Source organism: Phoxinus phoxinus, assembly GCF_949152265.1.
Source record: "Phoxinus phoxinus genome assembly, chromosome: 19".
NCBI classification, from domain to species: domain Eukaryota; kingdom Metazoa; phylum Chordata; class Actinopteri; order Cypriniformes; family Leuciscidae; genus Phoxinus; species Phoxinus phoxinus.
The window spans coordinates 6,874,331-6,897,266 of NC_136894.1; the positions used below are offsets into that span (position 1 = coordinate 6,874,331).

The window sequence follows — 22,936 nt, forward strand, 5'->3', positions numbered from 1 at the left end:
TGATCTGCCCCTCTGCCTTTTGGAGCTGTGCAGACACCGGTAGATAGGGACACCTTGGCAATGACCTTTGTCCTTCCAGTATAACTTTTTCTCTGCATGCACTTCGTGTTTTGGGGGGACCAGGTTTGGCAATGACGCCCTGAGCTGTTTGTGTCTCTATCTTCGAGGTTGTTTTGGCCGAGGCATAAGGTTTGACTCTTGGACGTTGTTTTTGATTTTGTTTTTGAGCCCTCTGTGGTTTGCCACAATGCAATTGGGTATTTGGGCTTTCTTTTAAGAGAGTAGCTTTATAGGAGGCTCTTTTGCTGGCAGGGGCTTGCTGTGGTGGCCTGTCCACCTGTGGTGAGGCGAGAGAGGGAAGTGGAGGAAAGTCTTCGTTTGAGGGCCTCTCAGGGATGTCTTTCAGTGTGGCCTGGTTAGGTAGTTGAATTTGTTTCCGAAACTTCTCAGTTTTCCTTCTGTCAGCATCCTCCTGGCTTATGATCTCTTTAGTCTTGTCAGGTTCATGACCATGGCGGTATCTATCATCAGGAAAACGTGGACACGTGGCATCGACATGCCCTTGCAGAAGAGTCTGGGTCATGTTATGCTGAGTCATTAACATGACCTTGTCCAACTTTTGATGCCTCACTCTCCTGAAAAAAGAAAGAGCATGCATTATTTCAAACTGCAAGTCCATTGTGAATGCGCGTTACACTGTTGGCAGGCCACAAAGGATTGTTGTGAAGATGAATGCATTGAAAGCCCTATAAGTGCACCATAGTTTTATGTAAAAAGGTAAACAAGCCCTCCATTAACCAAACATGAACTTTCTGACAATTTGCTTTGCATGTTGCTGCAGTAAATGGGGCATATGTCTCCAAGTATGAATATTTCATTATTTTCGTATTGGCACAGTGCTTTGTGAGGTTCAAATGAACACCAGAAGGAGATCTTCCCATTGCTATGTGGTCTACCTAAAATAGATGGGGTAGGTGTTTCCATGGACCACCGGGGACAGATGGCAGAACTATTAGCATGGGATGTCGAGATCTTGTATGCGGTAATTCGCATAGGGAAGCTGTCTCTTTAGTTTGTAAAAACTTTTCCCATCTTTAATCCAATTTATTACTGACTTAAGGGTTTTGCGAAGATGATGCCGTGCCGCTTTATTTAAATGCAGCTTTAAACTTTTCTGTTAAATACATTTAATAACTACATTTAAAACTTTGGGGTCGGTAAGTTTTTCATTTTATGTTTTAGATAGAAATCTCTTATGCTCACCAAGGCTTATTTGCTCAGGAATACAGAAAAACAGTAATACTATAACCGTTTTTTTAATTTATTTTTTTATGTAATTTAGTCCTGTGATGGCATTATTCCAGTCTTCAGTGTCACTTGATCCTTCAGAAATCATACTGTAAAAAGTGATACTTAACTTTAAATAAGTGAGGAACCCCGTTGCCTTAAAATTATTAAGTAAGTTAACTAAACGTCATCTGTAATTGGAAAAAAGGTTATGTGTAATTGTCAAGTTCCTGTAACTTATTTTTTTCAATTAAGCATTACGTTTATTACTTAATAATTTTAATGCAACGGGTTTCCACACTTTTTTAAGTTAAGTCAATGGATCAATATTATGTTAAAAGAAAGAACAGCATCCATTTGAAATATGAATATTTTGTAACATTATATAAATGCTTTAACTGTCAATTTTTCATGAATTTAATGCATCAATGCTGAATAAAAGTTGATTTCTTAATACTGATATATTGTAATGACAATACTGCATCATTTACTCAAAAGCGAAGCAGCATCAGAACCTCCTCTGGTATTAGGGACTTTGTGGGTTAGACCTGGCATGTTTTAGTGAAGCTTTTATGCTGCATTGGAGACACAGATTTTACTCACACATATTATAAGCATACACTGTTATACAACTTACTGTGTGGTGCTGTCTTCATGTTTTTTTGTGTAGCTCTGGAAACCACCATTCTCATCCGCAAACACAGGCGCATTTTCTGGTAAATGCGGCCAAACTCCCTTGCTGGCCAAAAAAGAGCGCTTCAATACTCTACCGCAGGCTCTGTCCAGACTGTCCTCTGGTGTGTGGGGATGAATCCACGTTGACCTGGGAAATGGCCCTAATGCGTCCCAAAAACGCGGAGGGTTTGTTTTAGATGACTCCTCATCAAAAGATCTTGTAGACATTTTAAATTTCTTCAAATAATGTCTTTCAATTTCTTCTGATCGTGATTTTCTTGTTTTTATGGCTTGCGTCTGCCTTACTTGGAATGTTTATAATCAAATTTCAAATATAAACAAAAACAATTATGCAAACAGCTTTAATTCATTTACGTCACCTGAGCGGGTCGCAGGAGTCGAGAAGGGGAGGGGGGGAGGGAGAGGGGGGGGGGGGACGTGATGCAAATGTCAATGGAAACGGACATAGCTATACTGTTTGCGCGTGAATAAAACAAAATAACTAAAGCATCATATGCAGAATTCTAGCCTGTATAAATGTATTTGAAATAATTTGGAATTAGGCTATGCAATATTTCATATTGTTTTAAATGCACATCAAATTATTTTAGCATGATAAGCGCTGATGGTTTGATCTTCACGGTCGTTTTATTCAAAACAAAAGTATTTCTAAATTTCCAAGCATCTCGTTTTTTTCGGTAAAGTGACGTTGATTTCACCTCGCTCAAATTGCCTTTCTTTCGTTGCTTGTCTTTTACATATAGCCTATATTATATTAAATTGTATAGCCTATTATATTAGCCTATATTATATTGTATTATATTATATTACATTATACTATTCTTTATACAATTATAAACTTTAGAGTGTTTGTGTTGTTGGCAGTGCAAAGGTGAGAGAGTGATTGAGCGAGCGAGCTATATAGAGAGGGGGAAAGAGAGAGAGAGAGAGAGAGAGAGAGAGAGAGAGAGAGAGAGAGAGAGAGAGAGAGAGAGAGAGAGAGAGAGAGAGAGAGAGAGATGATGATGATGTGAGCTTCAATCGCTCTCTTCATTTCATTTGCTTAAGTCTTGAAACAGTGAGCCCAGAGGTGGAAATCCCTAAACGCTTATTTTCACGCCTGGAAATGATTCAGACAGTGATGAAGGCTGTACACTTCCAAGAGTGGGCGGTGACAGTGAGTGTATCCTAGCTGTCCTTTCACAGCGACTCATTGGGAGAAAGACAGAAACGTGGATTTTCAGCGTTGTAGTTATTAGAAATTAAACTTATACGCGCGCGTGAGGGAGTGTATGGCGTAGCCTATGTCGCATCATCCATTTGAATCGGTTGCAGACTTTATCCGTTTGTAACACTATTGTGAGCTCGAAGAGACCAGATTCAGTTCTCATTATCAGCTCTTCAGCTTTTAGGAGAAAACGCGTCTATTAGAATCGGCTCACCCCGCGGCTCGCTTGAGATGGTTCAGTCCAGCTGCGAGGGTCCAGTCTCCATGCACTGGGATTTTTCTCAGCGCCGACACCAAGTGAATCTTCCTTTTAAAACCATCTGATAACCGTGAAAAAGCCCACCATGAGCGCCTCTTTGAATCCTGACAGAACGGAACTCGTGAGGACAGAGTGCAGATGTACATATAACGGGACGAGGAAACTGGATGGTATAAGGATTTTTGCGCTAATGAAGGTGGGAGTACAGGCGCATCACTGGAGCGGGGTGCTGTTCTTCTATATGGGGCTGCTGGCTGCATCGGTTAAGGGTGAGTTTCCCGTTATGCTGCATGTGGTCCTGTTGCCGTGCGCGCGATACGACCCTTTTACCCCTGACATGAGGATGGAGTGCTGTCGTTGTCAATTCTGTGCCAAATGGCATTTATTGTTTGGTCTTACGTTTCATTGATATGGATCAAGGCATCAATGGATATAAGCAGCAGACTCGCTAGAAACATACAAGTCAATACATACAGTAACCAAGTTTATAATTTATTTGTACGTAAATGTATATAAATGTAAAAGAGCCTTGTGTACTTTTCAAGGCGCATTTGGTATTATATCTTGCCAACCTTGGTCTGCCCCATGTAAGCATAATATGTTGCATTGTGCTTTAAATATCATGTAGGCTCCCTCAGAGCAAGATATTGGTTTTCTGGTGGGTGGGCAAGAACATGGTACTTTTGGTTTTTAAGGAAAATGAATAATCATGTCAAATAACCATTTTTGAAAATGTGTGTGTATGTGTGTGGCGCAAGATTTCGTGAGTGTGGGAGCCAAGAGTGAATGAGTGAGTTTGGGAGGAAGGGGGGCGTATGTGGAGGCTGGAGATGGAGGGGGGGGGGGGTTCATGCCAACAAAACAGGTCTTTGACTCTGCGCTATTTTCAACATTTATTTTAACATAATGTTTCATATAAAACATTTCCATTCCAACAGCCAAGTCATTATACTAGGGACCATCATTTGTTGCGTTTCTTGAAATTGTGGCATCCCCAACCAACTATACATCCATTTGCCTTGAAGAGAAGTTGTAGTCAGAGTAACGTAGCTACTGATTGTGTCAGCCCGAATTTAGCTAATAACAAGTGTCATGATATAGGCTAGCCTACATTAAAACGAATTATAGTGTCCCTTTTGACTGTCATTCTACCATCTCCTTTTATGTTCCAGTAAGCAAGAAAATAAAGTCACATGTTCGAAACAACATTAGGGTGAGCAAATATGACATTAAAAAAATAATTTAAAATATATAAAAAATGTTTTTGACTGAACTATCCCTTTAATTCAGCAGCATATTGAACAGTCTCGAGCTACTGAGATTTAACAGCATTGTTTTTTGAGTTGATGTTACTCGGCACATGATGATAAACGCTGGTAAACGAATCCAAAGAACCGGTCGACATGTTATGTGTTTACCCTTAATCCCGCGAATAAGTAATATCACGAGCAGAATGAAACGTTTTTGACTGAGTCCGTAAAGCGCTCGCGAAGCCGTCAAGCAGTTTCCCACTTTTTCCATTGAGCGGCACTAAAGCTTCAGGATAGCTGCGCTTCCACAGAGCCGGCAGTGGAGTCTCTCATGCTTCATTAATAAACCGAGTATATCTTGGAAGCCTTTTAGAGTTTTCGTGTTAGCGCATAAGCTATGACTGGTGAAATAAAACGGGCCTTTTTTCTAGCTGGGAGGGAATGCAAATGTAATGCCTCTTCAGCTACTGGGGCATGGCTGAGCTTATCATGTAGGCTCTATGGTCACTGCATATTGACAAATTGCTGATTGAAAAGAGGGTAGGTTAAACATTCACTTGCAGGAAATGTTCGAAAATGTCAAAGCTTTAACGTTTTGGACTTTTTTTTTTTTAGTTTAATGCTTCAGTGAAAACCTGCATACTCTGTTCCCTTATCATATAAAGTATAAATATATAGAGTATAGTTAATATTTATAAATAAATATGTCAATATGTCATTCCAGATGCCAGTGTTTTTCTTAAATTGTTGTTTTCACTGTGCCCATGTTGTCTACATCTTGTCAAAAGTAAAAGATTTGAATTAAAAATAATGAATTAAAATAGAATTCCATTCATCTGTTTCTGTTTTATAGTGTGAACAAAGTAATGTGGTTAATCATCTGCTCTTGCTCAACCTCAGAAGCTCTGGAGATATTGAAGTGCTTAAGATGAAACGCTTTCATATTTTAGCCAAAGATAATGACTAACAACTCATCATCATGGATATTTGGCTCGATCCCATTTTCCTTGCCCAGAATCTTTTACAGTCGATGGCACTTGTCTTCATAAAATGGTCAAAGTCACAAAACAGATGCATTTCCATGATGCAAGTTGGTGTAAGGCTCCATTGAACATGAGAATTTGTAAGCATGCGGAGAAATCTTTTCATCATGTTGGAGGGAGCATGACGCATGTTCAGTTCAGTTTTGGCCAATCCCTTTGGTTGTTTGAACCTACAACATTTTTGTAATGTTTGTGATAACGTTAGGGAGGACGTTTCAAGCTCCCTCAAAACTCAGGCAAAGATTTTGAAACACACTGTAAAGAAAATGCAAGTTTTTAATTAAAAAAGCAAGTTACCTTGTTGCCTTAAAATGTTGAGTTTGTTGTAATTAAAAAATTGAGTTAATACAATGAAGAAAAATGGTTTAATAAACAAAAACTCAAAATAGTATGTTATCTTCATTAGTTATCTAAGTTGATTTGACAAAAGATAAAAAGTTGTGATAACAAATCATGAAAATATTTTTTTACACTGCAGTCTTGTCTCTTTTTAGCCACCCTTTTATTAAACTGAGGTCGAGTGCTATATGTAAGCATGATGCATTTGTCAGCTGAGCGGCAACAGGTGTTTTAAGAAGACTGGAAGGAATCGCTCAGAGCAGCTTGTGGATAGCACAGTTCTGTGAGACTTCAGCACCACGGACAGCTCCCTTCGAGCTCTGCTCATTGCGTCTTTTCCACCGGCTGCCTTCACAAACGACTCAAAATCTGCCTTAGCAAACAAAAGCTTTGACATATTTTGTGCTGAGGGAACAAATGAACATTAAATGTTTAGTCTGACTGTAATAGTCTGCTTCTACTTTGACTCTTAGAGTTGTAATCCCCAGCTGCAGTCCAATTAGGACCACGGACAGCTCCCACCAAAGAATTTAGCACAGCTGTACAGCAGAGCACAAGCTGGTTCTCTCAAAACGAGACAACACTTACACTCAAACAGTGTTGTGTGTCATTGAAAACCCCTTCACTCAATACTCAGTCACATTCATACCTGCTAATATTTGTTTTTCTCACACCATTGCTTTTTCATCTCTTCCTTCCTCTCTATCCTTTTTTTATTGCACACATAATAACTTGTTCCAAGAAAATTAACACCTGTCAGTCTGTTTGCTTAGACTTTAAAGGCAAAGACTACTAAACAGGTCTGTTGTTTGCATGCAACTCCCAAAGGGCTGAAGGATGCCTTTGGCAGGGAGTGAGTGGATTTGTTTATACAGCTGCATCACTAGTACACCAAAAGTTTCCCTTCTTTGAATGCACTGTGTTTGACATCAGATTCTTATTTAGCATATGAAAATAAAGTGGGTAAGATGAGTGTGTGACCTGATGTTTATGTCATTTACTCACCCTCATGTCGTTTCAAACCTCTATGACTTTCTATCTTCTGCGGAACAGAAATGAAAATATAATCAAAGTCAATGGGGTCCAAAATTCTCAAAATATTTTTTTTCACAGAATAAAGTCATGTCTAGAACAACATGTGGGTGAGTAAATTATGACAGAATTTAACTTTTTTGATGAACTATCTCTTTAAGTCAGAGGTCAAGTTGTTTATTTGTCATGTGAAAGGCTTACACAGGGTTCACTGGACATATACATGCTTTTGATGATGCTCAGACGGAAGAACATTGACAGAAAATATTTATATAAAAAAAGTATACATGAAGTATGGAATGTGAAACCTTCTATATGTAAAATAGAGCAAAAATGGATGACTTTAATTTCTTTGTAGCTATTCTTTGCATTTCCATCTCTCTTGTTTGAGTTTAAAGATTTTGAAATGCACACATATTGCCTCTCAGATACATTTACATAGATATAGAAATGCAAATATGACAATTATTACGACTCAAGGTTTTCAGTCGGCTTCCATCATGGTACACATAAGACCTGGGTTAAAAGACTAGTCAATATGTATCTGACATTTGCAGCTGAAGCCATTGCAGCACGAAAGGCATGAAGTGATTTTTGTACGTGAACGTTTTTTGTAGTCTTCAGCTGTCAGATGTCTTTTTTTCATTAGTGTACTTTTTTTGGGCAAAGTGTGACTCAAGGTCAAACATGATTTGGAGCATATTGAGACAAATGGGCCCATTATTGTAGAGTTTTTGTTGGATTTTCTGAGTGATGGTGGCTGAGAGAGCACAAAAATATTCTACTGTTCAGAAGTTTGGGGTCAGTAAGTTTTTTTTCTGTTTGTCTTAAAAGAAATTAGCACGGACACATTAAATTGATCCAAAATGACACTGAATGGATTTAAAATGTTATAAAATATTTATATTTCAAATAAATGCGGCTGTTTTTAATTTACCGTAATATCAATGGAAAAAATCCTGTTTTCAACATTGATAATGCTAAGAAATGTTTCTTGAGCACCAAATCAGCGTATTAGAATGATTTATGAAGGATCATGTGACACTGAAGACTGGAGTAATGATGCTGAAAATTCACCTTTGTCATAACAGGAATAAATAATATTTTTAAATATATTTGAATGGGAAAACATTTATATTAAATTGTCATACGTCACTGTTTTTGTGACCAAATAAATGAAGTCTTGGTGAGCATAGAAAACCTATTTCAAAAACATTAAACATCTTACTGACCCCGAACTTTTATACAGTAGTGTATGAGAAATATAGCACAAAGTTCATGCATTCTGCACATAATCTTTTAACAATGGATTTTTGTTTAAACGTTCTAACCTTGTAACAGTGTTGGTTTTCTGAGCCCAAATTATGATATAATTGATAGCATAGTTTTCACTGAGCAAATATAAATGTATAACTGTCTAATTGTCATCCAGCGGCCTCTATCTGTCGTAGATTGACAATGGAGATTTCTTTTGCCTTGCTACCTGTCACTTCCAGGTTCTCAGAACTTTGATATAGTGTTTTCTTATCTTTTATCTGCTGTGATTAGATTACACAGTTAATTCATTTATGTCTCCTCCACCCGAAACTGCTTTGTTTCTCTTCTCTTCTCTTCTCCCTCTCTTTCTCTCCATTACACTGGCTTTTATGCCCTTCCATACTCCGTCCCTCTTTGGCACGAAACATCACAGTCAAAGGACTGCAATTTGATTTTATTTGGCAGTGCTCCACCGAGGGGTGCCATTAGTTACTGCAGACTACCTCCAGCTTTTCTCCTCATATAGAATGTAATATTCGCCCTGTCTTTTAACACACACAACCAAGTAGCGAGTTAAGTGGACTGATGCCAAAAGATAACACGGAGAGATAAAGAGCGGGGAATTAGCACAGGACAGAGAACAAGAGTGAGGTACAGGCATGGGGGTTTAGAGACACACAGACCTGAGTGAGGCGGACAGCCGTCAGGTCGCAGTGCGCCGGCTCCCGCAGCCTGTTATCCGCTCTAATCCGTGTCAGTGCGGCGGTGCTGTCACTGCAAACACACCTGTCAGCCGGCGCTTGGTCCATGTCTGGGAGCAAAACTCCGGGATACACTGGAATAGGCAATCATTTGAGGCTTTATTGGGGTGCCATGGCAGACTGTAAAGACTCTGACCTGTTGGTATACTTTTTATGGTTTATCAATGTTTGGTTCTTTTTTTCTTCTTCTCTTGTTTAACTTCTTATCAGCCAATGCCCCAAAAGTTTAATGTTAGCAATTCAGTGTAGCAGGTCAAAAAGTAAGCAGCAGAAACATTTCATAAAGGGGATATTCACCCAAAAATGTATATAATTTACTCCGCTTCAATGTTATTCCAGACGTGTATGATTTTCTTTCTTCTGTCAAACGTAAAAGATATTTTGAAGAATGTTGGTTCCCATTGACTTCCATATGCTACAAAAAAATACAATGGAAGTCGATGGGAACCAAAACTGGTTGGTTACCAACATTCTTCAAAATATCTTTCTTTGTGTTCCGCAGAAAAAGGACAGTTTTGGACTAACATGAGGGTGAGTAAATGATTAGCGGCTATCCCGTTAAAGGTATATGGACTGAGTATACATTCAGGAAGTGATGTCATGCTGACTTAGGAGTGCGTATTCACTCTGGCTACATCCGAATTTGCACACTTCCCTACTATATAGTAGGTAAAAAAAAGTATGTGACAAAACAGTATGTGACAAAAGAAGTATGTCTGAATTCAAAGTACTCATAAAAGAGTAGGCAAAAAGTACCCGGACGACCTAATACTTCCGGCAAGATTCTGAAGTGTGCACACGATGGACACTTTACTATCCTATCTCTAAAATTGGAGGATTTGTGAATGGCAGTGAAGCGACATAACTGACGCTGGTAGGTCACATGATAATGACAACATGGCATAGTACGTCTAGATAACATTTCAAGTCAAGTCACCTTTATTTATATAGCGCTTTTTACAATACAGATTGTATCAAAGCAGCTTCAGTGATAACATGAAAATAATACAACAAGTTTGTTTCTAGAAGACAATTCTAGAACTGTCATCATTCTGACATCGTCATAAATTCACACAAATTCATACTATAGAACATACTTTTTTTAGCGGTCTTGAAGTAATTACTTCTTCAAAATAAGTACCTAGAGAGTATGAGATTTCAGACGCAGCCTCTGTTAAGCCAATTTGACGGGATCGTCCTCCCAAAAAAGAAAATCATAATTTACTCACCCTTATGTTGTTCCAAACTTGTATGACTTTTTTAACATTCCTGTCAAACGTTAAATAAGATATTTTAATGAATGATTTTTGGTTCCCATTGACTTCCATTGTATGGAAAACAAACAAGTCAATGGGAACCAAAAAAACAGTTTGTTAACCAATATTATTCAAAATATATTATTTTGTGTTCCACAGTTTAAGTTTGGAACAACATATGTTGAATGACAGAGTAAATTATGTCAGAATTTTCATTGATTACAGACTGAGTGTACATTCAGGAAGTGATGTCATGCTGACTTACAGTAGGAGTGCGTATTCACTCTAAGCCAATTTGAGTTCAAGGGACAATTGGAAGAAATCATTAAACTATAAGCAGGAGCCATTACCCTCTCCCATATGAGAGAATCAATAGCATTCTGTAGATGATCATTTTAGTACTTCAATTATTCTATTACTAAAACAGCATCGATCCAGTGACACATGGCAAACAAAGCTTGATGTTAAGTAGCATCACGCTGTAGAGATGTTCTGTAAGAAAGTTGTAAAATGAATCAAATTAACTGCACTGATCAATAGATATGAATCATTCTTCACTGTGTCATTTTGTATCCCATTGTAGATGATAAATACAACAGAGAAAAAAAAAACATTTTTTAATGTAAAATACATGAATCTGAAGTAAACTGTTCTGGATCCTCCTGCTGGTATTTTTGTGGACCCCAATCTCTCCACTCAATCCCATTTCATGTCATTTTCTGATCACATATTATTTATTAAATATTATTTTTCTCTCACAAAGTAGAACATGTATTTATTTACTATACCTATTTGTTTGTTTGACAAAGACATCAAATTCATTATACTTTATCCTCCTCCATCAATCCTGTAGTTGCTTTTTGGGCCCCTCTGGACATGCGGTCCCCTGGAATCATCTCAACCTTTCAGCCCATTAATTACGGCCTTGAAGAGAGGAGGGCGGATTTATCAGAATGGGGGCGACAGAGTTCTTCATTAAAAGTCCATCCTCTGTCTCAATCGTGTGTTGGCCGTTGGCATGGGGACACCTTCATACTGCCTCGGTCTGAGCGCACAATACACAAACAGGGCCACATTCATTCCCTGTTTACCCCCTCATTCAGACGCAGACTAAAGCAACTGTAGCCTTATTTAAAGAGAATCTAAACAAACTTGTTTGCAGACACAACTTCAATCATGGAGAGAAGAAATGAAATGCTTAGCTATGCAGTTTTAAGCCCTAAAAAAGAAACAGCATGAGTAATTCGGTAATTCCTCAGTGGTTTGGCCCTCAATCGTTGCCTGTGTGCGAGAAGGAGGAGGCAGAGAGATTAACTGGAGCCGACTGAATCCAGTTGCATTGAAGACCCACGTTAGATCTGAACACTGGGCCATTGTGGCTCCGTGATGGGGCTGAAAGTGCACTAAATTCTGCCTGAACTGCACTGCTTGTGTGAGCTCTCTGCTCAGTCAGGAGCATCTCTTTTGAAACGCTGAGCTATTGAGGCCACCCGGTCCATTTTCGAGCATTCTTTGCTCATGGCAAAGAAACAAAACACTAACCTGTAATATTCATAATGTAATGAATATCTAAGTCACTTTAACATGCAGGTCGACATCATTTTGTGCTCCAGGCTGAATTAAAACATTCGCCTCATGCAAACACAACAGCATATCTTAGTAGTCACTATAGACACTGCGAATGCATATTTAATGTGAACCTAATACGGAGGTGTTTGAGCTGATGCCCATGATGATAAAAGGCTTTTATAGAAGCGACTCTTGCAATCAAGCGTGTTTTTTGTTTTGCTACTGTGATGAACTTTCCAGCAGCCTCTCTGAGTCTTCTTAAAGCAATATTCCTGGTTCAATACAAGTTCAAAATAATTTTGTCTCGTTCTTTCTTTTCTTTGCAAAAAAAAAAAAAAAAAAAAATCAAGGTTGCAGTGAGGCACTTTTAACAGAAGTAAATGGAAGTAAATCACTTACATTCATTCCGCTGTTAAAACGTCTGTATTATATTTGAGCAATAAAGTTGTTTTCGTCCTTTTTATGGTCATTTTATGATGTATGCTGTCATGGCTACAAAGTAGTAAAGTTGGATAAAACTTTACACAGAAAAGGAGGAGAGGGGGGGGGGGTCAATTATGTTATCACACATATTGTTGGCAATACTTTTGAGTGTGTTAACATTTACAGATTGGCCCAACTTCCATTGTGACTTTCACTTCCATTTGTGACTCGCTGTAACTCGCTTTCTTTGCTATATTAAAGAAAATCTACAGGTAGATTAAGAGGTAATCGATATTAGATTGAGATTGAGACTTAATTTATATTTAACTCTAAATACCTCTTTAAACGCACTAAAGCCACTTTCAACCAGACGCAATGCGAAGCCGCTACACACAATTTCCACTATGTTAATCAGAGATTTATAATAACATGCCACAATGTTCAAACTGTGAACTCGGTGAACAAACAAGTGTATTCAATGACAATGGAATGCTGAAGCTCAAACATAGAGCATGGCACTTATAGCGTCAAGTTCATGGGTTTGATTCCTGTGAAATGCATAAATTGATCAAATGTGTCCTTTTACAGTTCTACCAAATGCATATAGGCTAATTTATATGACAACATCTCCTCAGATCAACAAGCAAACTGTGTGCTTATACTGATAAATGTGCGGTATTGGAAACATCAAAGAGACAAATCATTCACACACCTGAAAGTGTCACACTGACCAAAGCTGTGTCAAATGTCACACACTTTCAGAAAAAAAAAAGGTACAAAGCTGTCACTGGGGCTGTACCTAAAGGTTGCATATTGGTACCTTAGTGGTACATATTAGCACCTAAAAGGGACAAAAGTGTACCTTTTGAAAAGGTAAAGCCCCAGTGCCAGCTTTCGTACCTTTTCTTTCTGAGAGTGCATGGACCCTGACTGTGTTGACCGACTGAAAACAACAGTGAACCCGCTTCGCTAAAGTAGAGACAATTTCCTCTTTCCACAGCATTTGCCTTTCTATTAATGGTCTCCGCAATCACATTGTGCAAACATTAGCGTAATATATGGATTTACCCAGGAAAGCTGAGGTTGCCGATTTCCATTGTAATAGCGGGCATTCTTCGGTTAATGCAGATATGATGGAGCCTGGAGCCAATGCTTTGACACATTAGAAGGCAGCTGGTTGTACACAGAGAGATTTGTGGGACTAAGAAGGTTTTTTTTCCTCTTGTGCTGGCATATTTGAAATCGCCATTCACATCTGCCTTGTTGGTATGGTGTAACTGAACTCAGGCCCTAATGGCATTTTCCACTGGTCCTTGAAAAAAGGAAATATGATCGATTTGAAGTGCTTATGAAAACTGGTGAGTCAGACCCATTTGTCTCTTAGGTGCCCAATTTACAGCAGAGCTATATGGCAGCAAAGCTAAAGGGAATGCATTTCCAGAGATTGTAAAGATTATCTGCTATGGCTTGCGAAGCATTAGCCTCAACTCTGTCAGAAGTGGGAGGTTTCACCTGGAGGTGTTTGCTACTGTACATCTCCCTTTTTCATATACATCAATATGACAGGTGCAGGAAGACAGGTGGACTGATGAAATTAGTACCAACCTAATTCACAATGTACAGCACGTTTCAAAGCACATGCTAATAAGCAGTAATCACGCCGTAAGCAGGACATATGCTATTTACTGTGCTCTTCCTGTTAATACATATAATTCCATTGAATCTAAATCACTTAATTTCTTTATAAAAGCGCATTTATTAGTTTTAACCATTAAAGCATAACCATTTCTTATTCAAAACCGTTTATGATTTAAAATAAAATGCTGGAACCATCCAACTGCATGAGTTTTGTTATGCTTTCTTACTCGGATGCATTTTTAACACTTACTCAATTAACCATGAAAAGAAATAAAAACAACTGAAATCCAGGACAAATCCAGGATTCATGAATAATGTTAAAGCTTTGCTCATGAATATTAATTGCCTCACCAAAGTTGCTTGGTAACCTCCCCCCCCCCAACAAGTATTGTTACCTTTATATCTTGTCTTGTGGTAACTTCTATTCTAACTCTAAGCCCATTTTAAAGAAGTTATTGAAATATTAAGTGTACATGAATAATTTAAGTTAACATTTTTACATTGTGTTCCTTATAAAGATCTAATGACATTTACCAGATAATATGAAGTAGTAAAATTATATCTGTCTGTCTATCCATCTATGGTAAAGATCTAATATTCCAATCCAGTCCACGTCAGTCTGGTCTTCTAGAAGCTAGGGAAAAGTTAAAAACTGGAAGATGTTAAAAGAGAGGGCAAATGAAGAACCGCATGTTTAGTCTGTACTGCTTTAGTGCAGATAACAGGCATAACAAATGTCATTTTCTATTATGAATATTATGTTTTTGCCAAACAATGTCATTCAAAGACTGATTCCAAGGTATGTTCTAAAGCTGTGCTTTGGCAGCGCATGCTGATGTCATATGTATTCACACACATATAAAAAGCTTTATGGTATAATCTAGTTCAAAGAAACCAAAATTTTCTGCCAATGACACAGACTGGCGTTATCTTACAATGAGTGTCATGAGTTCTTTTCCAAAACCTTGCTGCATACTGGTATCCAACTGGAATGGAATCGCATAATAGCGTTCCTCACACACTGCACACTTTCAGTGCAATTTATTTCAATATAGAAGATGCAAGAGAAACAATGTGGCACTCCAATAAGGATACATATACACCGTACACAGGCATTTTGGGTGTTTAATTAGTTTAAATAATTGTATTAATTTTGGATTTTTTAATTATTAATTGATTGTATTTGTACATTATTTGTAATTTGATTTTAAATATATAACAAGAATATTGAAAAGTGCATTGTTAATATTTAGGAGGATCTATTGACAGAAATGCAATATCATATACATAACTGTTTTCAGTGGAATACCTTACTTAATGAACCGTTATGTTTTTATTACCTTAAAATGAGCCATTTCTATCTCCACGGGTCCCCTTACATTGAACAATGTTGCCGACATGTTTCTACAGTGGCCGTAAATGGACAAACGCGTTCCGTCAGTATGTTGTTCTTTGTGCAAAGAAGCTAGCTAAAGTCAGCTAATAAAACACTGACACAATGATGAACAAGTAACAATAATATTCGCAATAACATCGTTTTACTGAATAATTAAGTAAACCTAATTTCTTAGTTTATCTTTGTAAAGAAAACTTATTGCTGAACTTCTCTCTGCTGTCTCAGACGACAACATCTTTTCCTGACGACCACCGTAACTTCTGTGTAACCTCACCACTAGATGCCGCTAAAAAATTCTCAGTGTACCTTTAAGAATATTTATCTACATTTCTCTTGCTTTTCCCGCTACATTGGATGGGATTGGAACATCCATTGTGCCTCAAAATGCTGCTTTGGAGGCCACTTATAGGGTTTGGAACAGCGATGGTGGAAGAATGATTGTGTGTTGACTTCTAGTTAAAGAGGTGAGCAAAGTACAGTCCAGCTGTTCATACAGAATTCCCCCTCCTCTTGCTTTCACCCACTCCCCTTGACTCCTAAGATCTCTGATTGCGGGCACTCTGAAGGATTGCTGTCCTGCCGTAGTACCGCACGGCAGCGATCGATTTATCAAAGTGTCATGCCGAGGCGCTGCAGCCCCGTAGCAGCAAAACAACAGCGGAGGCAAAACAAACATTGGTTGACTCTGGAGGTGGTCTCTGCAGTCGTGCTAAACAAGGTCAAAGCTCTCTCTCTTCGTTTTCACTTCACTCCACCAATATGCTGGGAAAACACTAAACGGATGCAAAGAGCCCTAGTATAGAACAGGAGTGTAAATGTGTGCCTCATCCAGAATATTTGGCGAAATGACCACAGACACATGATGTTGTGACTGTGCGGGACTCTTTTGAAGAGTCAATGAAGCATTTGTGAATAAAGTACTATGGAGCTTCTTTTTTGCCTCTTGGAGATTTATGCAGCACTGCAGGTCACTTGTATTCACTTGTTACTTTCATAATGCATTAGTAAATGTAGGCTCAAGGAAAGAAATGACCTACTGCTGAGAGAGTGGGGGTTACCCTTCATTAAGAGGTTACATAATGTATTTCCTTTTTCCTTTCAGCTCGATAAATTCAATTGAACAATTGAACTTCCTTCAGTTCACTTAAAAGGAACTGCATTTGTGAAAAAAAAATCCTATACTTATAACGTTTGTAAGCGTAAACGTGTATATATACGTTATATGTTTCTCAACAAATTCTTATATATATATATATATATTTTTGTCTAAATATGATCAAATATTTTCTTAGGATGCCATGCCTCGTCATTATTTCAAAAATGTAAAGTCTGTGACCTGTTAACCATCAGGAGGTAAAGGTTAATTTAAAGAAGATAAGAATAAAATAATTGTAATATTAGTATTTTTAAAATTAAATTATCAAGCAAACATTAAATTATTTTTGTTTAATCATAAAACAGGGGGGTTATGAATTCATGTTATAAATGCAGAGCTGACTGCTCACAATCCCCCCCCCCCCCCCCCCCCCCCCATGAAAATCACAATTCATTCACAATTTAGGCTACCTGATAAAACATGTTTTTAAAGTACATGAACGCTTTTGATTCCGTTTGAACAATCACCAGAAACATTAAATGATTATTAGGGTGCATGAAAACTAGCTTTTGACCAATTGTAGTAACTCTTACTGCAGGTTACATAGTTACGCCAGTAGGTGGTAACAAGTGAGCTCTTTATAAATCACTGAATTAACCGATTCGTTCCAATCCACTGATTAATTCCAGAACAAATCAAATGACTGTCTTTTTGTGAGTGAGCAAGGGAATAATTCACTCAACCGATTTGTCCAAAAACGCTTATTCATTTAGCTACAGATCAAATGCATGCTTTTATGAATGAGCCATTGAATCATTCACTCCAACGATTTGTTCAATAATGCTGATTCAGTTGGAAGAAAAAAAACAAGTGAGTGATTGGATCATTCATTAAACGGAGTATCTCACAAGCTGATTCATTCACAAGCATTTGTTTTTTTGGATCTATTTCCAATGGCGGAGCATTCTGTCTGAAATGTATGTGTTTTTTTATATCAGTTTATTGTATTGTTTATTATAGTTTATTGAACTGTTTTAGAAAAAGCTGAATCACATAGCTGCGGAATCGTGTTGTTGCGTCTCTTAGTTTGACACTAAAATAATGTGATAGTTTATGTTGACAGCGGTGGTTGTCAAGTCTATCAGCCCCATGCTCTGTGTTTTGTTAGTCTATATTGTGTTTGCGACCCCTTTCAGTGCCATTTCACATAAAAATTAAACTATCGACTTTTCTTATAAAGGTTTTTAATGAAAGAATCGTAGGCCTATATTGATCAGGATGTTCTATGCTAATTAGACAATGTATTTTCTTTGTCCTCGCAACCGATTGCAGAGAGAAAACACTGGTTGTGTGTACAAAACCATGCATTGCTTATTAGAAGGCTAATTATGGAATAATCATTTTATACATGTATTTGTCCCTCTGGAGCAGTAGTTTATTTAGGATGAACATTAATGTTGAATGTGTCCACATTTTGTTCTTGTTCTTTGTTGGACAGAGATTCTTAATATTTTAGACTGAATGAATCTCTTCATGTTTGCCAGCATTCCTCTCAGTGGTGAAATGACATTCTTGTGCTTCACAGAAGACCATAAACCCCACAGAGCCATAAAGGAGTCTGTATCCAGAGGTCAAGTGTTTTTCACAATGGTTCATGCTGGCACAACCTCACACGAACATTTCTGTTGGATTGAGAGCAAAACTTATGGATCGTTTTCTGCCCTTGCACGTTCTATCTTCTCGAAATAAGTACACAGTTTCAAGTTTTTATGCTAATCTAGTATGGTTCGAATATGAGTCAAGCAAACAGGCTTGAAATGAATCTTAAAGAGCCACAAACATCTTAGCTCCCAAAGGAATCCTAGCTTTCTCTGCTTAGCATCTTATTTTGTGACACTTTCTAGCCTAAATAATTTGTGTCAAGGGTGCTTTTAGCACAGACACCATGCTTTTTAAACTCAAAGACAGACATCCTCCAAATCCTAAACAGTCTGTTCCATTATCATTTGGAAAACCACACTAAATGTGGCCACTGGCCAAGAGCGGATTATCTGAATACCACTCAACTGTTTTCCAGTTGTTTGAGAAATTCTTAGTTTAAAAAAAGCTCCTAAGGTTTTTCCTTTCTCGGATACATTTTCACTTAATTATTAAAATTCTGTGCTGGCAGGCAAAGCTTTCCGCCTTAAGAAATCCAAATCCCAGTTGTGCTCGGAAGTTATCCTACAAAATCCTTCAAAGTTTATGCAAACTCAATAAGAAAATGTTTTATTTTTTTCTTACATGATTATATTCCATGTTGAACATATAGGATCTTTGCATTAGGAGCTTTATATGAGTTTATGACACGCTGTGTTTGCTTTCGGTAAATGCTTTGAATATGTGTGCATATGGGACATGCTGATCGAGCTTGGTTTTTCATTAAGCGTAATCTCAGTGTAATCTCCACTCTGATATGTTAGACAAACATGTGCTATATGTGGGCATGCTGGGTTCTCATTTGTTAGCGGGTGTGTTGGGTTTGTTTTCATGGAATATGAGCTTTGGTGATAACAGATGTCCTCTAATTATGCATTCCTAATGCTGTTTTAATCACCTAACCCCACATAAATTCTGATCCATTTAAGAATCAAATAAATGGATAAACTGTAGGATTAGGTATACGTTTACATTGGTTTAGCTTCTGGTTTGGTTTGAGTGTTGTTGTTGGAGTGTGTGTGTTAATTTTTTTTTTATTAATTTTTTTATGTTGCTGATCACATTGGCTTATTTGCATGTAAACAACACCTATGTCTCGTCGCCATGATATTTTCCCTGGCCTTGGAGCGCAATAAGTGGGCGTATCGTATTCAAATAACTTGACAAGTTGACGTCATCTAGTCAGAGAAAAAGCTTCGGTCTTCTAACGATTCATAAAAATGGCTCCGAGTCGACTCTTACTTTTGAAAGACAATAACTTTATATACGGTGCACTTTCATATTTCAAACTTTGCAGGATGTTTTTGTTCACTTAGATCTATGTTACACACTACATGAAAGGTAAATTTCAAAATTCCATAATAGGCCTTTATAATTGCCTTTATTTTTTGTTGATTTTTTTATTCATAAATGATCTTAGGACTCACAGAGGGAGGCCTCGATAGTCATTTGGCAGATAATGAAATTAGCCACAGGTATCAACTCCTTTTATTTTTAGTGTAAACATGTTTGTCTGACTAAATTCTTTTTTTTATTTTTTTTTATTAATCGCATACAATTGTTTCAAACTTACATTAACGTACTGTACCAGTTTTATACTAAGATCGTAAGTTAAATTATGTTGCAAAATCACACTGGATACTTTGTCTTTTGAACGTTGATTTAAGACTCCCATTAAAAAGATAAACTGCAGGGAGTAGTTGGGCCATGCCATCGGGTTCTGTGTGACTGTAGCAGATATGCAAGTTTCCTGGAGAGGATGGAATTTAAACAAAAAAGTGAAAAGGAAAATCTGAGAGCATTAACGATTATTAAAGCAAGAGGGGACAATTAATTAAAAGTGGGGCTACGGACCTGTCCAGAACTAGTAATTTAGGCCAGGCTTTTCACTGATGGATGGAGCCACACACAGTTATTAAAATTTCAGATTGAGTGCAATATTTTATAAGATGTCGCTGACAAGTATGCAAAAGAGAAATGCAATTAATTCTGAGGAGTGCAGTCTGAGCTGCAGGCGATATGGAGTTATTAAAATTAGTCTAATTAATAACCAAGGGTGGTATCATTCCTTCTCTTTCCTGTTGCTTTGCCGAGTTGCTGTGGAAACTTCTTATTGACCACTGATAAAGCTGTGGCAATAGCAAGGGCAGCTAACAGTATTCATGTACTAGACCAAATGCTAATTTAATTGGCTCTTGAAATTGAATATTATTGCTCTAGGACTTTACATGGGTAAAAACAGATAAATATTACAGTCATTTTAGCTGGTCTCATTTATATGCACCTTGAGTACACACTTACATAATTACATGGACATTATAAGGAGTTTAATATGGAAGCATTTTATTGTACTAGCCAATGATTAAATGACCTGTCAGATCAAACAACACATTAATTCATGTAAATGAATCCTTTAAAAGCACAGAACAAACTGGCAAATGAACATATTCATCATGTCAGAAGGTTGTAAATCATAAAAAAATCATTGGCAAATGTCCTACACCAACTTACTGATAAGGAATAAATGTTGACATTTTCCTGTTCACATTTTTTTGTTCCAAATATAAAATTACATTTTTAGGATCTTTTAGACTGATAACAGCATGCAGGGTTTGACAGTTTTATAATGGATTTGTCATTTGAATGCAGTGGTACCTTCAAATCCCCCTTGCTGTCAATAATTACATCCCTTAAAACTCATCTTTGATAATCAGAATGGTATTTAAAGGTGTTTTATGTATCGCTCTACAACGTTGACACATAATATTAGCCTTTGGCTTGACTAAGTTATCAAATGGATAATAATGTGTTGCTAATGTTTAGACCTGGGTTATGTGGCCAAAAAAAGCTCTCTTTTTTTTTCTTTGTCTGAATGGCATTATACGGTTGACTATATCTATATTTTCTACCTTTTCTATTTGGATAAAAAATCTGTAGCCTATTTATTTAAAAACAATAAAAAATCACACCTGGTTCAATGTTGTCCTACAAACAATATTTATATTGAAGGTTATGGAAACAAATGGACTCTAATCTAGACTCTAGATTAGACATGCTTTATGATCAGAAAAGAGTAAAAGTACTTTTAAAAAAAGAAAGAAAAGTGTTTTAAAGCAGAAGTTAGAATCATTAAATTAAAAATGAAACTAAATAAAAACAAAAGTACAGACAAAATGTTAACTTGTAAGACCACAAACTTAACTTATGGGGTCTTATTTGTTAACTTGTAAGACCCCATGCAGGGCCATTACGATTACTTGACTTTACAGTGAGTTACTGCTATAAAAATACACTTATTTGTAGTTTTTAAATGCCACATATAGTACATTTAATGCACAGCAACAAATATAGCAAATTTAGCAAAATGTAGCTATATTTTAGTCAGAATGATGGCACACCTATTATTTTCATTCTTTTCATTCTCTTTGACGCGCATGCGCGCGACGGCGCTCGCTCGTTCACTAAAGTCTGAGAGACTCGCTTGGTTAAGGACGGGCTCGTTCACTCCTGATAGCAAAATGGAAATATTTGCATGTCTTTCTTACATTTACAGATGGAGAATTTGCCTGTGAAATGTAAGTTATGCACTGAGGAAAACACCACATCTTAAATGCAAGCAATTAGCCTATCTGTCATCAGTATCTGTCAGAGCATCTGAGGGCAAGCCGCGAAGGCCTTCGTTTTAACTAGGCCTATCTTACGAGTTATTTTGAACCCTTAATATAAAGTATGCCTCATGTTTTGGACAATTTGGGTTATTTACTTTCACAGCAGCCGTGTCGTAATACTGTATGAAAAAATCCTTTATACAAAAATATATAACATTATATAGTAGGAATCGTACAAACTCGATATACCGCTCAGCCCTACTAATGTTACACAGTTTGTGATGGTAGTAAACAGACGGTTTCAAACCGCGTTTTCGCGGCTGCCTTTGGTACACTGCAGTCTTATGGAGAAAGTACTCTGCAATGGGGTTGACTTATAATTTGCTCATGGTTTGTCTTAAAGCATGTTTTTAATAAACAACATCATAACTTGCTTTTCACCACAGGGGGTCTTTAAAGACTTGTCTTATATATTTTCACTTGTTATAATATTTTCTTCTTTTTTTCTCCTGTTCACAGCTCAAAACTGCAGTCACACACTACACAGTCCAAATGGGACAATAGAAAGCCCCGGATACCCGTATGGATATCCTAACTACGCCAACTGCACATGGGTGATTGTGGCACAGGAACACAACCGGATACAGTTGGTATTTCAAGGCTTTGCCTTAGAGGAGGACTTTGACATCCTTTCAGTCTACGATGGGCAACCCAGTCCAACAAACTTACGGACACGGTAAATACAGGCCATTTTATTATTCTATGTGTGGAAATGCCAGATCGAATCTCTCGGAATTGCTAAAATAAGTTACTTTGCTAACAGTTTGAACTGTGTGAACTGTGTGCGTGAACTTTGGATTTTCTTAAGTGTCCCAAAACTTTTTTTAAAGCACACTGAATGGAACAAAAAATTTCATTTCAGGTCTGTATCTAATGTTCTGAACATTGAAGTCCTCAAATTGATTCAGCGCTTTTGACTTTATCACTGCCGTGAGTCGAAATTTCTCCCTTGTATACTCTGAAAATAAGAAGAAAATAAAAGGATTGAGGCTTAAGGGATTGAGCGGAGCAGATATCCTCAAGGGGAGTGTCCTTGGGGCCTTGGCCTGTTTTCCATTCGA

The 22,936-nt window shown here is 37.5% G+C and overlaps 1 protein-coding gene across 1 annotated transcript in view; it reads left to right on the forward strand.

Moving 5' to 3' along the window:
* The first annotated feature begins 21,654 nt into the window (after positions 1-21,654).
* Positions 21,655-22,936, forward strand: part of csmd2 (CUB and Sushi multiple domains 2) — a 256,709-nt gene continuing 255,427 nt past the window's right edge. Inside the window, exons 1-2 of the mRNA XM_079589756.1 lie at positions 21,655-21,782; positions 22,335-22,551. Coding sequence (XP_079445882.1) covers positions 21,740-21,782; positions 22,335-22,551 — 260 coding nt within the window. The 5' untranslated portion in view covers positions 21,655-21,739. The remainder of the gene's footprint in view (positions 21,783-22,334; positions 22,552-22,936) is intronic.